The sequence below is a fragment of the Alnus glutinosa genome, chromosome 1 (genome assembly GCF_958979055.1).
Source record: "Alnus glutinosa chromosome 1, dhAlnGlut1.1, whole genome shotgun sequence".
NCBI classification, from domain to species: Eukaryota; Viridiplantae; Streptophyta; class Magnoliopsida; order Fagales; family Betulaceae; genus Alnus; species Alnus glutinosa.
Window position 1 is genome coordinate 46,915,955 of NC_084886.1, and position 21,238 is coordinate 46,937,192.

The 21,238-nt window shown below is 36.5% G+C and overlaps 1 protein-coding gene across 1 annotated transcript; it reads right to left on the bottom strand.

Annotated features, from left to right (window-relative positions):
* Positions 1-19,750: 19,750 nt before the first annotated feature.
* On the bottom strand, positions 19,751-20,727 carry LOC133867567 (heavy metal-associated isoprenylated plant protein 24). Its single transcript, XM_062304346.1, has 2 exons — positions 20,316-20,727; positions 19,751-20,205 (listed from the first exon to the last, which is right to left on the bottom strand). Exons 1-2 carry the CDS (start codon positions 20,470-20,472, stop codon positions 19,910-19,912), a joined length of 453 nt encoding a protein of 150 aa, XP_062160330.1. The 5' UTR covers positions 20,473-20,727; the 3' UTR covers positions 19,751-19,909.
* Between the last annotated feature and the right edge of the window lie 511 nt (positions 20,728-21,238).

A 21,238-nucleotide genomic window follows, 5' to 3' on the forward strand; every position in this document is an offset into this window, starting at 1 on the left:
AGTTTGACTTTGTGAGAAAAAATTTAAAAAAATTAAATAAAATATGATTTATTTTTTTTTAAAAAAAAAGTAGAATATTATTCTACATTTTATTTAAACCAAACACGCCATAAATTATTATAATATATAAATGTTACAACGTCTACGGCTGTCCTTCTGGGTCTTTATGAGCCAAGCTGACATTTGTTTTTTTTAATAATAATAATTAAAAATTTAAAAAAAAAAAAAAAAAAAAAAAAAAAAAAAAAGACGAAAAATCCCGTCCAGCTCAGTGACTTATTTCTCCCTTCCACATTCATTTTTTCTCTATCATCTCTCATCTTCAAGCATAGATGCAATGTCTTTCTTTCATTCAAAACTATTTTTAATTTTATGTCAATCTAAAAAGCATTAGCAAACGGCGAGCACGTAGTACTAGGGGTGAGCAAAAACCCGCATTCCCCGCCCCAACCAGCCCCTAAAAATACGGGTTTTAATGTTTTTTTAACGGGTGCGGGTTGGATTTTAACCAACCCATGCGGGGCGGGGCGCGGGTTTTAATGTTTTTTTTTCTCGGATCCCCGCCCCGCGTAAAAAAAATAAATTAATTAATTAAAAATTAAAATGCATAACCCTAAATTCCTAAACACTTCTCCAGCACCGCACCCTCCTCCCCCCTCATTTTTCTTTTCTTTTCTTCGTCTTCCAGAGACTTCTTCACGATTTCGTTCTTCTTCAGTTCTTCCCATTTCTTCTTTGGTGAGAGATGACAAAAGATTTTGTTTTCTAACCCCCTTTCGTGTTAGAAGTTTTCTTGGAAACTAATTTGAATAACATTTTGTTTGCTTACCCTGTTTTGTGCCTACTCTCACCTACCCTTTTCTTTCTTGCTGCTTCCTTCTTCTTCTTCTTCTTCTTCCACTTTTGTGTTTTTCATAACTAAAGTGTCATTCCCATTGTGTCATTGTCAGTTAGGGGATGTGAAGCTGGGCGACCCAGACCTGAGTCACCTGGCGTTTACACTGAAAATGAAGCAAAGCAGGGACGGGTTCCATGGTAGGTCGGAATCAGATGAGTCATCAACCCCTAAGAAGATTTGGAGGACGCATATTTTCAACAGGTATGATGATAGATAGCCCTGCAATTTCATCTGATGGCCACAACAACAAAAAAAAAAAAAAAAAAAAAAAAACCGCGGGGATCCCTGCCCTGTTAATCCCCGCCCCGCACGGGTGCAGGGGATTTTTCACGAGGTGCGGGTTCTCTTTGGGGAACCCGCACCCTTGCGGGGCGGGGTCAAAAAAACCCCATCCCCGCCCCCCATGTTCAGTCCTACGTAGTACCACTCGTTTATTAATACGCAAATCATATGCATACGTATTCGCATCTACAACATCCAAGACTAACATTTGTGCAAAAACGCTTCTTTATTACAGTACTTTATATTGCTGATTTTGAAGCCAATATTTTGAGGTCAGTTATTGCTTTGCCTTGTGCATTCCCTATGCAATAGCACAAGCAGAATACGTTCAAAGAATTCTAGGAGGCAGAATTAACAATATATAGAGTGCAAATCTCCATAATCTATTTTTCAACTAACAAAAAATTATTAATTTTCAATTGTTTAGTAACAACTTTAAAAATGGTCCTAAAATTATTGATTTCTAATGTAATTTCATATAATTATATACCTAATAGCTTCCCTTCACAACATTAATTAATATTAATAGGAGCAAAAATAACAAGTAATCAAAGTATCAACATCAACAAACAAACAAAAAAAGTGTAACGCGCCACAAGTACACAAAAAGTAGAAAAGAAAAAACACCAGCTAGGTAGCAGGAAAAAAAAAAAAAAAAAATACCAAGAACATCATGATAACTAATCTTGCTAATGACAATTCGACATGCTTCCACATTCAAAATAGTAGTTATGATGATTGAAAAGTAATAACACTCCTTGGTTCATGTTCTACTACAAAGTGATTGGACAAACAAATATCCTTAAAGTAGTTATTAAGTTGGTTCCATTACAATATTTGGAACACAACCAAATATTAAAAAGAAATCAAAATTCCCGTCTCAAAGGAAATCAAAGACCCAAGGGAGAGGAAAGCTCTCCATGATGAACGTCAAACCAGAGGCAGCCATGCCTAGGTGTGGTAGCACAATCTTCGATTTCCTTTCATGACTCATAATAGGACACTGGAATTCTTTTAAAACCAGTCAAAGTTTTCAGGTAATATGGACGCCAAGGGATGCATGGGAACCTCCAGCTGGTTAGGGATTGCACTCTGTCCCGCTTGTAGGACAAAATCTTCTCTCCTATACGCCTTTGCCCTCTTTCACCAAAGAGGAAAAGAAGAATCTTCCAAGCAGAGAGAGTAAAACAAAACCTCTTTGATTCAGTCATTTAGCAGTCGGCCAACTCTTCAGTGACCAAGATGACCCCGTTGATGCTTCTTTCACTGTATCTCCATCCTTTGGAGGTGGAAGAAAGGGTACTTCCCAAAACGTTAACATGGTGGGGGAACAAGAGTACTTGTCACTAAAGGAAAGAAAATGACTATAATGAACCAAAGATTCTCTCTATAAACAACATATGTCCTCCTCAATCAGCACTTGATAGATTATCAACCCAAGCAATCTTAGTTATTGGTGGGGTTTGGTCTGCTACCTGGTATTTGTCTACTCATCCAGATAGTTACCGACTTTTTCTTAGCTATGCATCTCACACCTCATGTTGATCTAGCTTTCAACATCGGGTTCACCTTTATATTTTTCATGGCCTTGCGAGTTATAGCAGTCCTCCAAAAGGATTCTAGTCACTTTTCCTCTCATTTTTTATACAGAAATTCAGGTTAAAGGGCAAATACTGCACCAACATGGCGCACCAAAATTCTTCAATGCTCGCAACAAGGAGTTTCTTTTCCTATAAATTTTTGAACTTATAGAAGTAATTTAATAGATTGGTGTGGAATGTGGAATGTTTGAGAGGCATTTCAAACAAAAAGGCAGGTTGTTATCAAGAAGATGCTTCACATAATTTCTCCTCCATTATCACTAAATTGATGTAATACTTGTATAACCAACATAACTACTGCAAAACATACAGGCACAATAACAACCAAAGATCAAAACAATAACATTCGTAGAAGAGAATCATTAATATGCAAACTAAGGCATCAATTAATAGAGATATTCAAATATTGAAAGTGCTCCACCGACGCCACAAGAAATCGTTAAAACAACAAAAGGACGAAAAAAAAAAAGAGAAAGAAAAGAAAAGAAAAGAGAGAATCGATAATGAAATCTTTGAATACAAACCAGATCTTGAGAAACCCAGATTCGTAATTCAAATAATTAGCCAAAAAAAATCAAAAGGGTCCAAATGGGAGAGAGATTGAACCTTCAGCGCTGCCAGAGCATCATCACAAGGCCCAGAGGATGTCGCTTATGCAGGAGAGAGAGAGAGAGAGTTGTAGAGTTCTCGAGAGAGAGGGAGAGAAAGAGAAGAAAGTACGAACAGCAACTGTTGCAGCAATTCAGATTGAAAACTATATAATTGTTGAGATAAATCATGATCCCCTCATTATGGTTTCTGTATCCACATGTGCTTGCCGCTTCAAGCAGCTTTGCTTCTCTTTACTTCTGCCTCTCTCTCTGTGGGAACCCATCCTTTTCTCTCTAACACACCCACATGAGCCCCAAGTCCCCTTCGTTTCCAAACGGCACAACTCTCACATTCTTATATCGGCAGCGACGGCAGGGACTAGGGGCTTCAGGCTTGGGCTTCGGGCTGGGGTTGGGCTCGAGCTCGGTGGAGACCAACTCATTCGAGGGAGGCAGGTGTGTGCTGGGTTTGACGGGCACAATGCTCGGCTGAAAGTTAGAGAGAGGATGAGAGTATTTGAGAAGGGTTGGGCCTGAGGGTATAAAGCTGGTCCGGATGGGTAGGACCCAATTTCTTGGATATTAAATGTTGGTTTGAGTTTGTCATTTTAAAAAATGCAATTTTAAAATGTGGGACATAAAAGCGTGAATTTTAAAAATGAAGTTAAGTGTTTGGTAAAATTGCGGTGTAGCCTTTAAAATCGTGTGTTTACTAAAAATCATCTACTTACCTACGATTTGAAATTTCAAATTTTTAGAATTTTCAAATCACAATTTTTTTTTAACGCAACTGGTAAGCGCTGAATGTTGCACATTCAAGCCCCTTAATTTGTATATGTTAATTCTTTAGCATTGTTATTTGTTTGATTTTATGTTGTTTTATTGTTTTTATGTTTTAAATAAATATACAATTAATTCCATTTATTTTAAGCTTAAAGCTATGGTTAAGCTTAACCAATCATAATAGAATACCTATATGATGTAGTTAAATTTAATCAAATTAAGGAAATTATTAAATCAGAATTTTTCCAATTGGATTCAAATTTGGATTCTGCACACGTCTCAGTATTTTGATCATAACTTTTTTTGAAAGTCTCGGATTGATATGAAACCAATGGCATTGGAAATCTAACTCAAAATGATACAAATTATTGTGAAATAGTGTTTTCCTAATTCGGACATTTTCTATGCCAAAATCATCCCGCAATAAAAAACTGGACGAATCCTATTCCGATTTGTACCAGGAGTGCTTCCTAATTTGACTATGAGACTCGAGTACGATTTTTCTAAAATTCTAGGGCTTGTTTACTCCCTATAAATAGACACATAAGCTTCAAGAGAATGTGAAATCAATACCCTACACACTCTCTCTTTTATATTTCAATTCTCTTTTATTTTTATGCAATTTAGTTAGAAAACAAATCACAAAATCTTTTCCTTAAGTTACTTTTAATCTTCATAAATTTGATAACAACCCTGCAGTCATTGAGGTTCGACACCCTCTCTATAGCCTTATCCTACAATGATTAATCCTATTGCAAGTGTATTTTATTATTGATATTTTTGTACACAAAAAGACCACATAAATTTTTGGCGCCGTTGCCGAGGACTGCAAACGGTTTCGTTATTCAATTTTAAAGATTAAATTTAGCTTAATTATTTATTGCATTCCTTTATTTTTCTAATTTTATTTTCTATTTCTTTTTAATTTTCCTTTTTTTTTCTTTTTCTTTTAGGTCCGCAACTACGCAGAAGCCTCAACACACCTACGCTCGAGCTCACCCTCTAGTGCGATTGAGCGCATCTACGCATTCTGCCAGATTCCAGCAACTGTAGCACTCCACTTCCAGCACACTTCAGGCCGTTTGCGAGTTTTTATTTTTCTGTCTTAGTTTTATTTTTCTATTTTTATTTCATTTTGTTATTTTCTTTTTATTGCTTTCCTTGTAGTTCATGTTGGGTCGTCGTTCTTTATCTTTGCCTTTAATTACTTGTAACCCCGACATCAAACACACTTTTAGACAACTTAGAGCCAAAATGAATTCTAATTTGCTATGAAAGCACACCACTGAGACCATGGGTGGCCCTATAGCGTTGAGAGATCATTATCTCCCAACCACATTCACTTCCCCATCATGTCTCAGGCTGCCGGACATTACGGTAGCTCATTATGAGATTAAGCCTAGTACCATTCAAAGTCTACCATCTTTCCTATGGCTTAGTACTGAAGACCCTTACGACTTCCTCAATGAATTTCTAGCAATATGTTCTACCATTAAATTGACCATATTCACTGAGGATGCTCTAAGAATGCATCTCTTTTCTTTCTCCCTCAAGGAAAGAGCCAAAACATTGGTTCCATTCCTTAACACCAAATTCTGTCACTTATTGGGCTAAGTTGCAACAAGAATTTTATAAGAAGTATTTCCCCAGCAGAAAAACCAATGACATTAGGAGAGCTATCACTAGTATCTCACAATATGAAGGTGAGCAATTCCATGAGACCTGGGAGAGACTGAGGGACCTTCTTAGATCACGCTCACACCATGCTGTCCCAAAATGGCAACTTGTGTAAAGCTTTTATGGTGGCTTGACCGAGCCTCATAGACACATGGTTGATTCATCATGCAGGGGGGTCTTTACGATGAAGAATGAGGATGAAGCATGGACCCTTTTTGAGAACCTTAATGATAATTTTGCACACCATGCTTTAGCTAGTCGTAGGCGACCTGCACCTAAAGCCCAAGCCTAGTAGTAGTGCGAACCCCAAGATGGCCACTCTGTCTCAAAAATTAGATCAGTTCATGGCAGCGATAGCTGCTTCCTCTTACAAAACCACAACGCATGACCCATGTTCAGTATTTCTGCTGGCATGTATGTTGCTCTCGCCATCATAGTTTTCGTTCGACTCTTCACGGACTCGTTCTCCCTGAATTTGCCCCAAGAGTCAAATATTTTGCTCAGTGAGTGTTGCCACATCTCAAGACATTTGAGCAATTCGGGCCTCCATAGCAACTACATGTTCTTGGTTCGAAGGCATTCCCCCGGGTGGAGGGTTGATTCCCCCAGGTGGATGGTTGTTCCTTCCGGATTCAGAGGATCTTATGCGCACCATTACGAAGTATATTTTTTTATGTGAAACGATAATAAAAATCGTTCCCACAAACGGCGCCAAACTATTGAAACAATTTCTGGTTAGGTAACACAAGTTTCAGAAAGTAATGGCAATCTCCTTTTACAAAATAAGAAAGCCAATGAGAGTACTTGCTAGGGGTTCTAGCTGATCCCACTCCGATGCTTAAGTCAGTTCTTTGGATAATCTATATAAATGCCTCAATAATAATAATTTCAGCCAGAGAATACCTGGAGGTTGACTTGTATTTATATTGTAGGATTGAGATGGTTTATCCCTTGACATGAGGGTGAATGTCTCTCTGGTCATGGTTCGTGGGTTATACTGCACGTCACCGAACGTGTGCCTTCCGATAATTCGGAATGTGCATACCCACGTTTGGACTGGGAGCAGCTTCGTGGAACGTGGACTGAATGCCCGAGATACACCCGGGTACCTCGGGTTCTTATAGCTTTGGATATACAATTAGAAATGGGCTAGGCCTTAGTAGTTGAATTAGGCTTTGTTGACTGTGGGTGGGCCTTACTAGGACTTTCAGGCTCACATGTGATATGTTATGGATATTCTAGATTATGGGCACTGTAGAATCGGATTTATTCGGGTCAAGTAAACCGTTAAAGCTTAAACTTTGTGATGGACCCATTTGGGCTTTGGAAATGATAATTCCCCAACATATACATTATTTTGTGCTTACACATGATTCTGAATAAGGGGGAATTAGAATTTTAGTTAAAAAGAAAAGGCTTTTTAGAGGGGTAAAGACTAACTTTAGATGATTTATTATATATATATATAAGTTTTTTAAAGGGAAAAGTACGCATGTCTCTCTCAAACTACCACTCAATTGTCAATATCCCCCCAAATTACCAATTGTGTCAATGTCCCCCCTAAAACTAACAAAAAACAAAAATGATCATAATGTTTTTTCAATAACACAAAATTGTCTTTATAAATTTGAAAAAAAATAATAATAATAACTTTTTAAAAAACAAATTAAAAATTAAAAAAAAAAATCTAAAGAAAAAACAAACGAAAAAAAAACCCCCTTTTTTTTGTATAACTTTTTGTTATTTTAGATTTTTTTTAATAATTTTTTTTTTTTTTAAATTAATATTTTTATGAAGGATATTTTTGTCATTAAGGAGGACATTGACATTTTTTTTTATAGTTTAGATAGGGAAATTGACACAATTGATAGTTTATGGGAGAGATTGACAATAATGTGGTAGTTTAAAGGGATTATGTGTACTTTTCTATTTTTTAAAATTTAGGGGCCTATTAGCCCCACAATTGGTTGTGGTTCCGCCCCAAATTATGAAATTGGCTTAAATTAATTGGGAATGATGATGAAGTTGTAGGTATCTTGATCTGTAATCTTTAACCACCATTAAATGGAAATCATGAATCCAAATTCTATTGTTTTTTCGGTTCTTAGTCTTGACAGAGTTTCTACCAATTAATCAATTACAACGGATGTGCTGAAGAGTGGTCTTTGTTCAAGATTATCTAGGTTCTGCCAAGGCCCATGGCCCAGGAATAATAAATATGAGTTCTTAAAACATGATTTTGCCCTAGGCCCAAATACCTCCAAGGTTATCCTTACCAAAACTCCAAAAGTTGGGCCTAACTGACTGAATTCCGAAGAGCCCAAAAATACACAACGAGCTTATTGAAACTCAAAGACCCAGTATATATAGCGTTTTACAACTTTACGAGCTTGTTTCTGCATAAGGTAAAAAAAAATAAAGGAAAATAAGGTGAGAACCCTTTGTGTTTTTTTTTTCATCATTTTGACTTTTGAAAAATCATTTTAGACCCCAATTTATGAAAATTTAGATTATCAACCACAACAATTATTAAGCTAAACACCATAGTTAGCATCACCGCAATCCAACAAATTAAGCAAAGAATAAAATCAGCGTGCAAGAATTTGATGACAAAGTAAAAACCTTTGAAGAACTTTTCAAAAAAAAAAATTACTCCATGGGTCAATCAAACCCAAAGGTATCCATTATAGAAGATGTATATTACAAATTGATCAGTTTACAAAATCTTTGTGACTCATGACTCAATTTGCAACCCTGGTAAATGATTCGTTCACCTCCCACCACATTGGCTCCATAACCTCCGGCTTTCTTCTAGAGGAATCACGTTCACGAATAAACTTTGTTCCCTGTAACCCATAACATTGTTGGCTTAAGGTTTTTTTGTGGTTTGATTGATTAAGAACAAGGAGATGAACCAAATATGTTTAGGCTCAATGGTATTTAGAGAACTCTCTAAGAATAATGAAAGATTGCCTTTATCTCTATGTGAAAATCATAAATCATTAGACTTATATAGGCAAGGAGAAAAATGAGGTTTTTAAGGCTAAGTCGAGTAACAATGAATTTTGTTTGCGACCATTTGGATAAAGTTGCATCGATCCCACGCTAGTTTGGGGTTTCAAACTTCGATCAAAGGAGCATCAATCAAACTTGCGACCAAAGTTTCCAGATCTACAATTCCAACTCTTTTTGAACCTTATTTTGTACCAACTCAACCCTTAAACTAAATCTAAAGTATGACGACGCAAACCATGTGTTTTGACACTAATTTACCAACACTAAAACCTACCAACTTTAAGATACCAACTTTTTATTTAATAGATTTAAAACCATAATTTGTTTTTCCGTCAGATGCATAACAGAAATGAATATGAAAATATGATTATACTCCAGATAAGATTTATTTATTTATTTATTTATTTTTGGAAAAAGAAAAAAAGAAGGCTAGATTGGATTGTCGTGGGTGGCAACACTACAAAAAAAGTTGCAGTTTGCCACTTGCAGGTGGCCAAGTGTACAGAGCCCATACACGTGGCGAACAGGTTGCCACGTGTAAATGGCCACGTGTGCGCGGTTGTTGCGAATTGTACAATTTGCCACGTGTACAATGAATAGATGTTGTCACTGTGCCACGTGTCCCATAACACACGTCAGACACGTGGCTGACGTTTCAGTCGCGTGTATTTAATACATGTGGCACAGTAGCCACATGTATAAAAGTACAGGTGTCTGATGTTAGCCGCCACTTTGATGTGTGGCCAGGTGCCACGTGGCATTTTTTTTTTTTTTTTTTCGGCCCAAAAATAGAACAAAAATATTAAGACAACATTTTAAATTTACTACGAACACAAAATCAAATTACACAAATCAATAATTAATAACGTGTTTGTTAATTGCACAAATCAACACAACAATATCTACAAATTTAAATACCATGATAAACGTGTTTGCTGCTAACAAAAAATAATTACACAAAATATCTACAAATCTGAAGGTCATCCCTGCGGATCACGAGGTACCATCTCAGGCTTGTACTCGCCAACGGGCGATTGCTGCGCAAGGGATAGTATAGCGGGCGATGGTGTCCCAACAGGGGAGTGCTGGCTCAACCGTCTTCTAATAGGCGACAACGGACCAATCGTTGTTGCATTACCTGCAAGTAATAAAAACAATTAAAAAATATAAAATTATATGCAAATTTAAACAAGTAATGAAAACAAATTAAAAATAAGCAGTTTACACAATATTAATCATACCTGCAGATGCACTACTAACAGACGACGTACTACCTCCGTTTGCCGGTGGAGACTGATGAGCACTAGGGCTCACATGTGATACTCCCATAGAGGTGAGGAAGACTTCGAGTTGTTGCATGCACTGCTCCAAGGCGTCATTCCTCTCTCTCTCTCAGCCCGTAGCATCGTCTCCATTGTCGCCATCCTCCTATCATGTACGGCCCAATCTTGAGATGTGCCCTAAGATGGTCCCCTATGTGAGTGAGCCCGGTACGAGAAACATGTCCCACGAACAGGAGTAACGTTCGGGCCAACCTGCCAAACCCTCCATGCGTACTCAGGCCTCCCCAATGCCTGTTCGTACGCGTCGTTCGGTGCCCGACGCACCGTGTCTTCTGAGACGCTTTGCGTGGCAGCAGGATCACTGGATAAATTCTACATCATCCTCTCATGTACGTCGTCAACATAAAATACACATGTATTGAATACATATTTTATCACACGCATAACTTAGAAATATTAGTAAAATAGATCAATAGCATACGCATAGGACCCGTGTACGTTCATTCAGGTAAGTGCCGTCCTTCCTTGTGTGCGTCTTCACGAACGACTCGGCGCGAGTGAGGGGCGTGCCAGATGTAGATGCCTGTCGCCATCCAGTTGAAATATATAACAAACAGTAATATTCATTTAATGTAAAAAAAAACAATTAGACACAAATAGAAAAACATCTACATATATTTGTTCATACCTCATCGTGATTAAATCTGGCATAACTTTTGAAACCCAAACAATTAGGAGGTCATTCTACTCCCGCATCCGCTTCATCCGTTCACAGGGCGCCTACGCATTGAACATTTCATAAAAATGTAAGCATTGACACACTTAAAGTAGTAATAAAATTAAATGAATAGTTATATATAATCAAAGACCTACATACCCTTTTTTGCTCATTGCACCAATCGCTCAGCAGGTACTCCACATCTGTTGTGTCATACTTCTCAAAAACTTTCTCTGGCACTCTCGCACGTATACTCTAGGACGTGTCACCGTCTCGAATAGCTAGCGCGGTTTTAAATTTTGACTTCCACGAGCGGTGCTTACGGCCAATATCAGCCCATGCTTCATGTTGTGCCTTGTACTCGTCTACGAATACAGGTAGATAAAACTCCTCATGCACATTCAATTTAAGCACTAATTTTATAAGTTCAACAAAAACTTAACCCTAAGTTTTATTTTAAATAAATAAATTATCTGCTTATCTACCCTCGCTCATTCGTCCCGCATATGTATGAAAAATCCGCTTCTCATAAGCATTCTCATAGCACGCCTAAAACGATTGTAGCTCGTCCTACGGGTTGTGTTGCAGAATTGTACTGCAACACAATCTTCTTCCCTCTCAGGAGCACCCAATTCCTCTCCAAGTCCCTAATAACCTCATAATGGATGCTCCCGTCTAGATTGTACCATAATCAAATAATACAAAACATTTAATTTAATATACTAAAAAACTAAATTATATTAATAAATGATATAATTTAATTATTGTTTTTTTTTAAACTTAATATTAATTATTGGTAACATAATAGGAGTTTCAATGATGTATAAATATGTACTTATCCATCAACCGAATCTAGTCAGTCTGTATGCACTGGGTCGCCTGCATGCTCCTCGCCAACCCTTTCCGCCGGGGGAAGCTGTTGATCGTCATCTGAAAGCATATCCTGGGGGCTATCGGGGGCCAACTGATCGGGACCCAACATCGCAACGTCTCCCTCATGGGGCATCTGGCTCCCCCCCAGATCCGGCACCTGACTCTCACCAGAAAGCGACACCTGGCTCTCCCCAGAAAGCGGCACCTGGCTCTCCCCAGAAACGAAGTCTGTCTCCCCCCAGGCGCCGAGCCCTGGCTCTCTCCCGGTGCCGGCATCTGTCTCACTCCAGTAGCTGGCATCTGCATCTCCCCCGGCAGTGACAGCGAAAACCTATCATCCTGTGTCTCACTATCAGATCCACAAGGCGTAGGTCCAGTAAAGGGGTACGGATAGTACCCTATGTTAGCCCAATGTGGGCTGATCGCATCATGACCCTCTCGCACCCACCATCGAGTCACATGACCCGGTGAGGTGATCCCTATCTGCGAGAACATCGACGGCACCGAATATGGAGAACAAGAATATCCGTTTGTGCTGGTCTGCCCGTGATCTAACGTGATCATCCCCACTGTACCTGGCAGCAATGGTCTATAAGCGGCATTTGGGTGGTGTGGTCACGCCGCAATATATAGTAGCGTCAGAGCTGTGGAAGTGGTCATGGGGGGCACAGGTAGGCGTGGTGCTCGATGTGCACAAAGAGGGGGTCTCTGGTCCATCGATACCTGTGAACAAAAGTAGACAAATTAATTAAAATATTAATTTTATATATTACTAATGAACATGCAAATTATACAATGATCGTATTTATTAATTGTATGTTACAAATTAAAAAAGTATATTGAGTTTAAGCAAATTGTACCAACAATGAATATAGCACTCATTGTATAACAGGAGCTTCAATCGGATCAATGTCGGGTATGTCGTGCTCGAATTCATCATTCATATCATGTAGGTCAGCAGTGGCTAATACGAACTGTACGCACTCGTGATAGGTTGTACCTGCATCATTACTCCATTCCCCCTGACCAACGTCGTACACGTTGTGCGGTTTAGTCCTCACGGCACAAACTCAATTTGGGTTCCTTCCATCTTCGACGTAAAATACTTGATCTACTTGAGATGTCAGCACGTAAGGCTTATCAGTAATCAGTTCTCCCCTGTGGACGAGGTAATTGAAGTTGACAAACACTAGATCATAATCGTCTATTCTGAATCCCCTGTCCATCATGGGTATTGGGGTTCGCCCATTTGCACTTGAATAGGACTTACGTAGTCCTGTCATAGTACTCGACCTCAACTATATCGGTTAACTGCCCGTAGTACGTTTCGCCTTCAACGGTTGGCACATATACGCTGTTGTTCTGAGTCCTCCTTCTCATATTATGGGCAAGCGTGCGGAACAGTTTGTCATTTACCACGTACCTGTTATACTTGACTGCTGCCTCCTTTAACCATCTGCAACGCATAACCAATTGGTGGCCCAATTTCTCCCTACGTTAATCGTCCAGGCCATCGACCTATGTTATAATTTCAAATATTAAAGATCACATTGTTTCCAAATTATTGATTTTAATTTTGGTTGAAATGATTGGTTACAATCATTTTATTATAAAGTGAAAATGATGGCGAGTTTGTTTATTCTCGTTTATGGAAAAAAATTGATTATAATTATTGATTTCAATTTTGGTTGAAATTATTGGTTACGATCATTTTATTTTAAAGTTAAAATGATGGCGGGTTTGTTTATTCTCGTTTTTTAAAAAAAATTGATTATAATTATTGATTTTAATTTTGGTTCAAATTATTGGTTACAATCATTTTATTTTAAAGTTAAAATGATTGCGGGTTTGTTTATTCTCGTTTTTTTTTAAATTGATTTTAATTATTGATTTTAATTTTGGTTGAAATTATTGGTTACGATAATTTTATTTTAAAGTTAAAATGATGACGAGTTTGTTTATTTTGGTTTTTTAAAAAAAAATTGCCAAAAATGGTAATAGCAACACAAATTCGTAGCACAGTAAAATATATCACAAAACAGCATATTTCCAATGCATAATGATCACTCGCAGCAAAACCCCGAAAAATAGACAACAATATATATATATAAACCCAACAAAATTAGTAGCATTGCATGGGAAAAGCAAAAAATATTTCATTCTTAATTACAAAAAAAAATCAATTAGGAAAATATATACACAAATACATTATAGCAAAAAAAAAACAAGTTCCAAAAATGTAAAAATTACTTACAATGGATTTTGTGGTGTAATTTATGCTTCTTATATTTGTGTACCTGCATTTTTGGATGAGAAAAAAAAAACGTTAGAACATTACACTGTATGTACAAACAAAGAGAGAGAGAGAAAGAAATATATATATATATATATATATATATATATATATAGAGAGAGAGAGAGAGAGAGAGAGAGAGAGAGAGAGCATACACCATGGATGGTGGAGGAACCACGCCTGCGGGAAGGCCGAACGCGGGGTGGTGGAGATGCCGACCGATGGTGCTGTGACAAAGAGGGAGAGAGAGAGAGACAGAGAGTATATTCAAATGGGTAGCTTCCATATATATATTTTTTTTAGTTTTTTTTAAATAAAATATTAATTATATTTTAAATCATTTTTTTTTTAAAAAAATGGCTAGGTGACGCGCGGGAATTGTCCCGCGCAGCACACCTGTCAAAATTATGGCCACGTGGCATAATTCCACGTGGCCAATCCGGGACCTGTCATAATTCCACGTCCCAATTGGGCGACGTGTAATTTACTACACGTCGCCGTTTGTGATATATATTTTTTTTTAATGTATTTTGGAAAAGAATATATATATATATATATATATATATATATATATATATATATATATATATATATATATATATATATATATTTTGTAAGTGCAAACACAAACACAAACACAAACACAAACTCTAACCCGACTCTAAGTGTATGTACTATACATAGTGCTAAACCCTAAGCCCTATAACATATATGTTTTAGGGTTTATATAAACCATAACCAAAAAACAAACCTATAAAACTAAACCCTAACTCTAAAACTAACCCGTAAAACAAAATAATAAACCCTAACCCTAATACTAAATCTTAAACCCTAACCATAAGTATATATACTGTATATATAAATAATTTCACGTGAATACTGTATATAACGTATATTCGTATTTAGCCACTTCACAAACTGTATAATATAATACACAAAAATGAACAAAATTATATATATACGTACGCATATTATATATAGCACAAATATAAGGTTATGGTGGTATATAAATATTATATGTACAAAATAAGGAAATAAACCCTTAAACCTTAAGTACACTATATACATATAGCACATAGCCCTAAAACCTAACCCTAAGTGTATATAATATATATAGCCATAAACCCTGGTCGCATATATATATATATATATATATATATATATAGCACAAATAATAGGGTTAAGATATATACGAGTCATTATACATGTATATAGTTTTTAAACCGCTTACATGAATTATACATGTATATAATATTAATTATAGGTTTTGTATTTTTTTTATAGATTTCTCCTTTATACAAATCTAAGGTTATGGTGGTATATAAATATTATATGTACAATATAAGGAACTAAACTCTCAAACCCTAAGTACACTATTTACATATAGTGATATAGTACATAGCCCTAAAACCTAACCCTAAGTGTATATAATATATATAGCTATAAACCCTAAAACCTAACCCTAATTAAGTATATATACTATATATAGCTATAAGTCCTAAACTCTAACCCTAATTAAGTGTATATACTATATATAGCACATAATCCTAAAACATAACCATAATTAAGTGTGTTGGTACAGTTTCCGATACGGTGACGTTGCCTTCCTCGATGTTCATTCTCCTCGTAATCTGCAAAATAACAAACGGCTCGTCGGGGGTGCCGACCGGACCCCCACTCCGATGCCTAAGTCAGTTCAAACTTATTTTCTGGAGAATATCAATAATCTCAAGAGTTCAGAGAATCTACTTCCTTCTTTAATACCTGGCGTAGTAGTCTTATTTATAGGCTCACAGTTCACAATTATAAAACTACTAGAGTGCTTGGAACATAATCTAATTAGGAGTCTGAGTCCTAGATCACATAGTCTTGAGTCTTATCTTCATAGAATTCAAATTGGGTAGTAGAGTTCAAACTGGATATGACACTCTCTTTAGCTAATGTCATGCTATTAGGTATCTTATCCCATATTTGATGGGATAGAAGTCTATCTTGATATATTCGGGATATACGTCTTTTTAGAAATAACGAATGGTCTTATAAATTGGGTATAATCTTGCTGGGCCGACCCGATGGGCTCGGCCCACATGTCTTTGGAGCTAATTATTTCTCCAACAAAGTGTATATATTATATATAGCCATAAACCCTAAAACCTAACCCTAATTAAGTGTATATATTGTATATAGCCATAAACCCTAAAACATAACACTAATTAAGTGTATATACTATATATAGCCATAAACCCTAACCCTAACCCTAATTAAGTGTATATACTTATATAGTCATAAACCCTAATTAAATGTATGTACTATATATAGCACATAATCCTAAAACATAACCCTAATTAAGTGTATATATTATATATAGCCATAAACCCTAAAACATAACCCTAATTAAGTGTATATACTATATATAGCCATAAACCTTAAAACCTAACCTTAAATAAGTGTATATACTATATATAGCACATAATCCTAAAACATAACCTTATTAAATATATATACTATATATAGCCATAAACCCTAAAACCTAACCCTAATTAAGTGTATATATTGTATATAGCCATAAACCCTAAAACCTAACCCTAATTAAGTGTATATACTGTATATAACCATAAACCTTAAAACATAATACTAATTAAGTGTACATACTATATATAGCCATAAACCTTAACCCTAATTAAGTGTATATACTATACATAGTCATAAACCCTAAAACCTAACTTTAATTAAGTGTATATACTATACATAGCCATAATAATAATACGATTTTTTTTTTTAATTCTAAAAAAAAAAATACATCAAAGGATTTATATGCATTGTGTATAAAACGAGTCATTATGCATGTATATAGTAGTATTATTTGTTTTTTTTTAAATATATATATATATATTTGGGGGAAAAAATAAATTAAAAAAATACTACAGTTGGCCACGTGGCATATGGAACAAGTGGACATGTGGACACGTGTAGAAATACACATGGCGGACTATAGTCACGTGTATTTGAGACACGCAGCAACATGGTCGCGTCCCATCATTGCACGTGTCTAGATGGCCGCGTGTAAGTGTTACACGCGGCCATCTGGACAAGTTTAATAAATACACGTGTCCATATGGACATGTCTATAAATACACGTGTCCACATGTCTCCCCGTTACATCTGGCCACGTTGTCATTAAGACATGTGGCTATCTGGCCACATGGCTACAATAGCCTCTACTGTAGCCACGTGGCGAATGTCATCTTTTTTTGTAGTGCACAACCCCACAATGGCTCAATCTTCTCCCAACTAGCCATGACTTAAATGGCCAAAAGCCACCTCCTTTGGGAAGGGTGGCTCCACTTCCTTTATCCACCCCCTTTACCATAGGGCGGTACGAGACACCCCTTAACAAAAGAGGTGGCTCCAACCTCTTTGATTAGCCACCCTCTAAGCCATGGGTGGATGGGCCATGCCACCTACAATCATAGCTCTTTTTGTGTTTGTTTTTTCTTAAAAAAAAGAAAAAAAAGAAAAAAAAAAGAATTATCTAAGAAGCATAATTGTATTTTAGCACTTATTTCAATTATCTATTTAAAAGAAAAGCTAGGCTGATCGATAGGTCAGGTCTTGAATTTAGAATGCGCCCAAATTTAAGTCTCAAATATATAAAATTTAAAAATGAAAATGTAAAGTAAAAATGGTATATATATATATGGTATTGTATTCTGCAATGAACTCATTCAAAGTCATGATCTTAGAATTGAATAATGGAATTTGTGTCAAACACTTGGTTTAATTTGCAAGCTTATTGGTGAATATTTCCTACTTTGCATATATTATTGCATCATTCTACGTGTTTAATTATATAGTAGCTTGAACTGATCCCTTCAACCTTGGTCCTTAATTGTATATATATGACAACCACTACTGATCAGTTGCAATAACAATATTATATGTATTAATTGTTTCATGAGATTGAGGAAATAAACTTGTATACGTTTGTAATCAAGTCTGCCTAATTTTCAACCTTATAATATTCGATTTTTGGTGCAGTACTGGTTTTAGTTTGACGTCTATATATATATGCATGGAGGTTCCTAACTTTGAATTGAAGTAGTGCTAGCCACTTCCCCTTATGCTGTACGCTTGTCAAAATTAATTAAGGTTGCTTTTCAAATTTCTTTCGTGTACGTACGTACGTACGGGAGCTCCGATCCGGTACGTGGTTGGGAAATAATTGGGTAAGGTAGAATATTTCCTTGGAATTCCTAATCCAGGACCACTTCAGGATATACGAATGACAAAAAAAGATGTATAGCATATGTATCTCTAGTGTTTGGAATAATTCCACTCAGTTCCGAATAATTCTGTTCAGTTCCGCCCATCAAAAGAATCATGAGCATTCGGATTAGTACCGGCATAAGGAGGAAACAGTAGGACTCCTAGAAAGTCCTATTCTAGGAGATAAACATTAAGCAATCAAAACAGCAGCACTCCCGAAAAGTCATAGAGTAATGTTTCTTACACAATTTTTGTACAACTTTTACACAACTCTAACAACTTTCTTTTAAAATCAGCCATTGAATATTTAGGACCCACATGTTGAAAAACAAATCCAATGGTTAATCATAACAAAAAGTAGTTAGAGTTGTGCAAAAGTTGTGAGAGAGTTGTGTAAGAAACATTACTCAAAGTCATATCCTGAGAGAGGTTTGATTCCTATACTTCACCGGTATAACAATTGTACAACAGCTCCTCACATGGGAGTGGGCCCTACACACTGGGCTCCACCCCCATGTGAGAGGTTGTTGTGTAATTGTTATGGTGGTGTTGTAAATTCATCATTTTCCTCCTGAGAGTGAGACACTAATTAAGCAGCTATTCTCAGGAATACGTGACAAGAGATAAATCCAAATTGGGTCCCGAGAATGCAGACATTCCGAGACCAAAAGTCAACTTAACTAGCCAAGGCCCAAGACAAGCATACCCCAAGAACTCAGGTATCAGTCATTCCAAAAAATCAGGATTAGAACTCTACTACTAGTTGAATTGAAGTAGGAGTCATAATCCAAGTCCAATTATAGTCTAATCAACAGTCATATTCCTGGTAGAACTGGGATAGGATTCTTAGTCCAAATCTGATTCCAGATTTTTCGGGATCAAATCATATGTCTATGAAATTATCAAAGTCCAAGTAAAACTCTGACAGCACTCTTAGATCAAGAATGAATAGGAAGCCTAATTCATGTTGACATCTGCCTCTTTGCCTATTATAAATAAGCATATAATATACCCCAGGTATAAATTAAACTCAGATTGAATTCTTGTGTATTTGGTATAATTTTCTTACAGAAGCTAATTTAAGTATCGGACCGAGACTCCCGAAAACTATACCAACATCTAGAAAAAGAAAAATACAGTTTAATTAGTCTCATGTATTCTTTTCTTTATTTTATTTTTATACATTATATCAAAGCCAGTTCCCATATATCGTCGGACTTGTGGGCTATGGGCCCATGCTCCAATTCTAATTAAGCTACACGTACATCACAAATTAAACATATTAATGGAACAAGCAAAATATATAGTCCTGCCAAACGCATAAGAAAATTATCAACAACATGGGAATTAAGGTCAATTATTACGTAATTAAGATCGCAATCCAGGCCACCACTTCATTGTCAAGAACATTTCCTAATTATTCTAAATTAAGCTTTTCATGTGCACCACAAATTAACCCTCCAAAAGAAAATTCAATCAGAAAAAGAAATATTGCTAGCATATATTATGATCAAACCCTCCTATTAATAAATTACAAATTAATTAAACACAAATTAGCTAGCCTACTATATATTTTCTTTACAATCATTGCTTTTTCTAAAGATTTTGTAATATTACGTACGTGCTCGATCTACATGATTGAGCAGGCGTTTGGGTTGTCATCACTGAACATAGTGGTGTAGCCGTCATCCACGGTGGTCTCCTTAATCGTGGCAGTGTTGGGAACGCTCCTGACCATATTAGGCGGTGCCTTCTTGTCATATGCCTGAGAAACATAAGGATGAGCCACCAGTGTGTATGGAACATAAGGCCACATCTCCACCTTTTTCCTCGTTGACTGAGCCGCCTTCAACACCTTCTTTGCCTCAACGTAACCCGTCACCGTCACCTTCTGCTGTTTCATGTCCACGTCCACAGATTTAGCCCCTGCATGCCAAAAAACAAAATGATGAAAAATTAGAAACAAATTAATTAACTGCAAAACAATAGAGAGATGAAGAGGAAACGTATATGTATATATATATATATATATATACCTTTCACCCCAGAGAGTACTTTCTTGACCTTACGCTCACAGCCTTCACAGTCCATCCTGACTTTGAGAGCTACAGTTTGTATTTGCTTCTTCTTCTTGCCTTTTCTGGCTCTGCTTAGTAAATCAGACAAGTATTCCAGAGTTCCTGCCACTCCCATTTTTTTCTGTTTCTATGGGTGGTTTTGTCTTAGCTAGACAAGCTTGCTTCTTCAAGGGGAGATGATATATAATATAAAGCAGGTTGAAATGCAAAAGGTTAAAAGATATGCTTGAGATTTGAAGAGGCCGGTTAAACTAAAAGAAGAAAACAAAACAAGAGGGAATAGTTTAAAGTTTAGACGAAAGAGGAGCACTAGTTCAAAGTTCTTTTTGTTTAAAAGGGACGGGAAATAAATGCATGTGAAGAGAAAGGATGAGCAATGACAAGTGATCACTGGGGGTACTCCATGTATATATTTATATATAGCTAGGCAGTGCCCTAGCTAACAGATTGGTCAATGAAAAATATTCAAGGAGTGGGCACGAAAAATTAAATAAATGAGGAAATAAACATATAAAATGGGATGTCCTAGAATCTCCACGAAGCTTCACTTAATTCTAGACCTGTGAATTCCCTTCTTACTTTGTAAGAAATAATTAAAGAAGACAAAAACCTGAAAGAAAAAAAGCTGCAAAGGTTTCCCTTTTAACCCCTTTAGGCCTTGGCTCTTAGCCTCTTAATTTCTTATGATCTGTAAGACTGTAAATCATATGGATAACACTTTACAACTTCCTCTTCTTATATATATAGGCATTTCATAATAATTATGTCCTAGCTTAATTGAAGAGAAGGTTTTGATACCCATCAAGAAAGCATCAAAGAGCTTTTAAGTCGACTTGGTTTTGCCTCCAAAAGTCCATTTCGAAAGAGAGTTCAATGCTTTG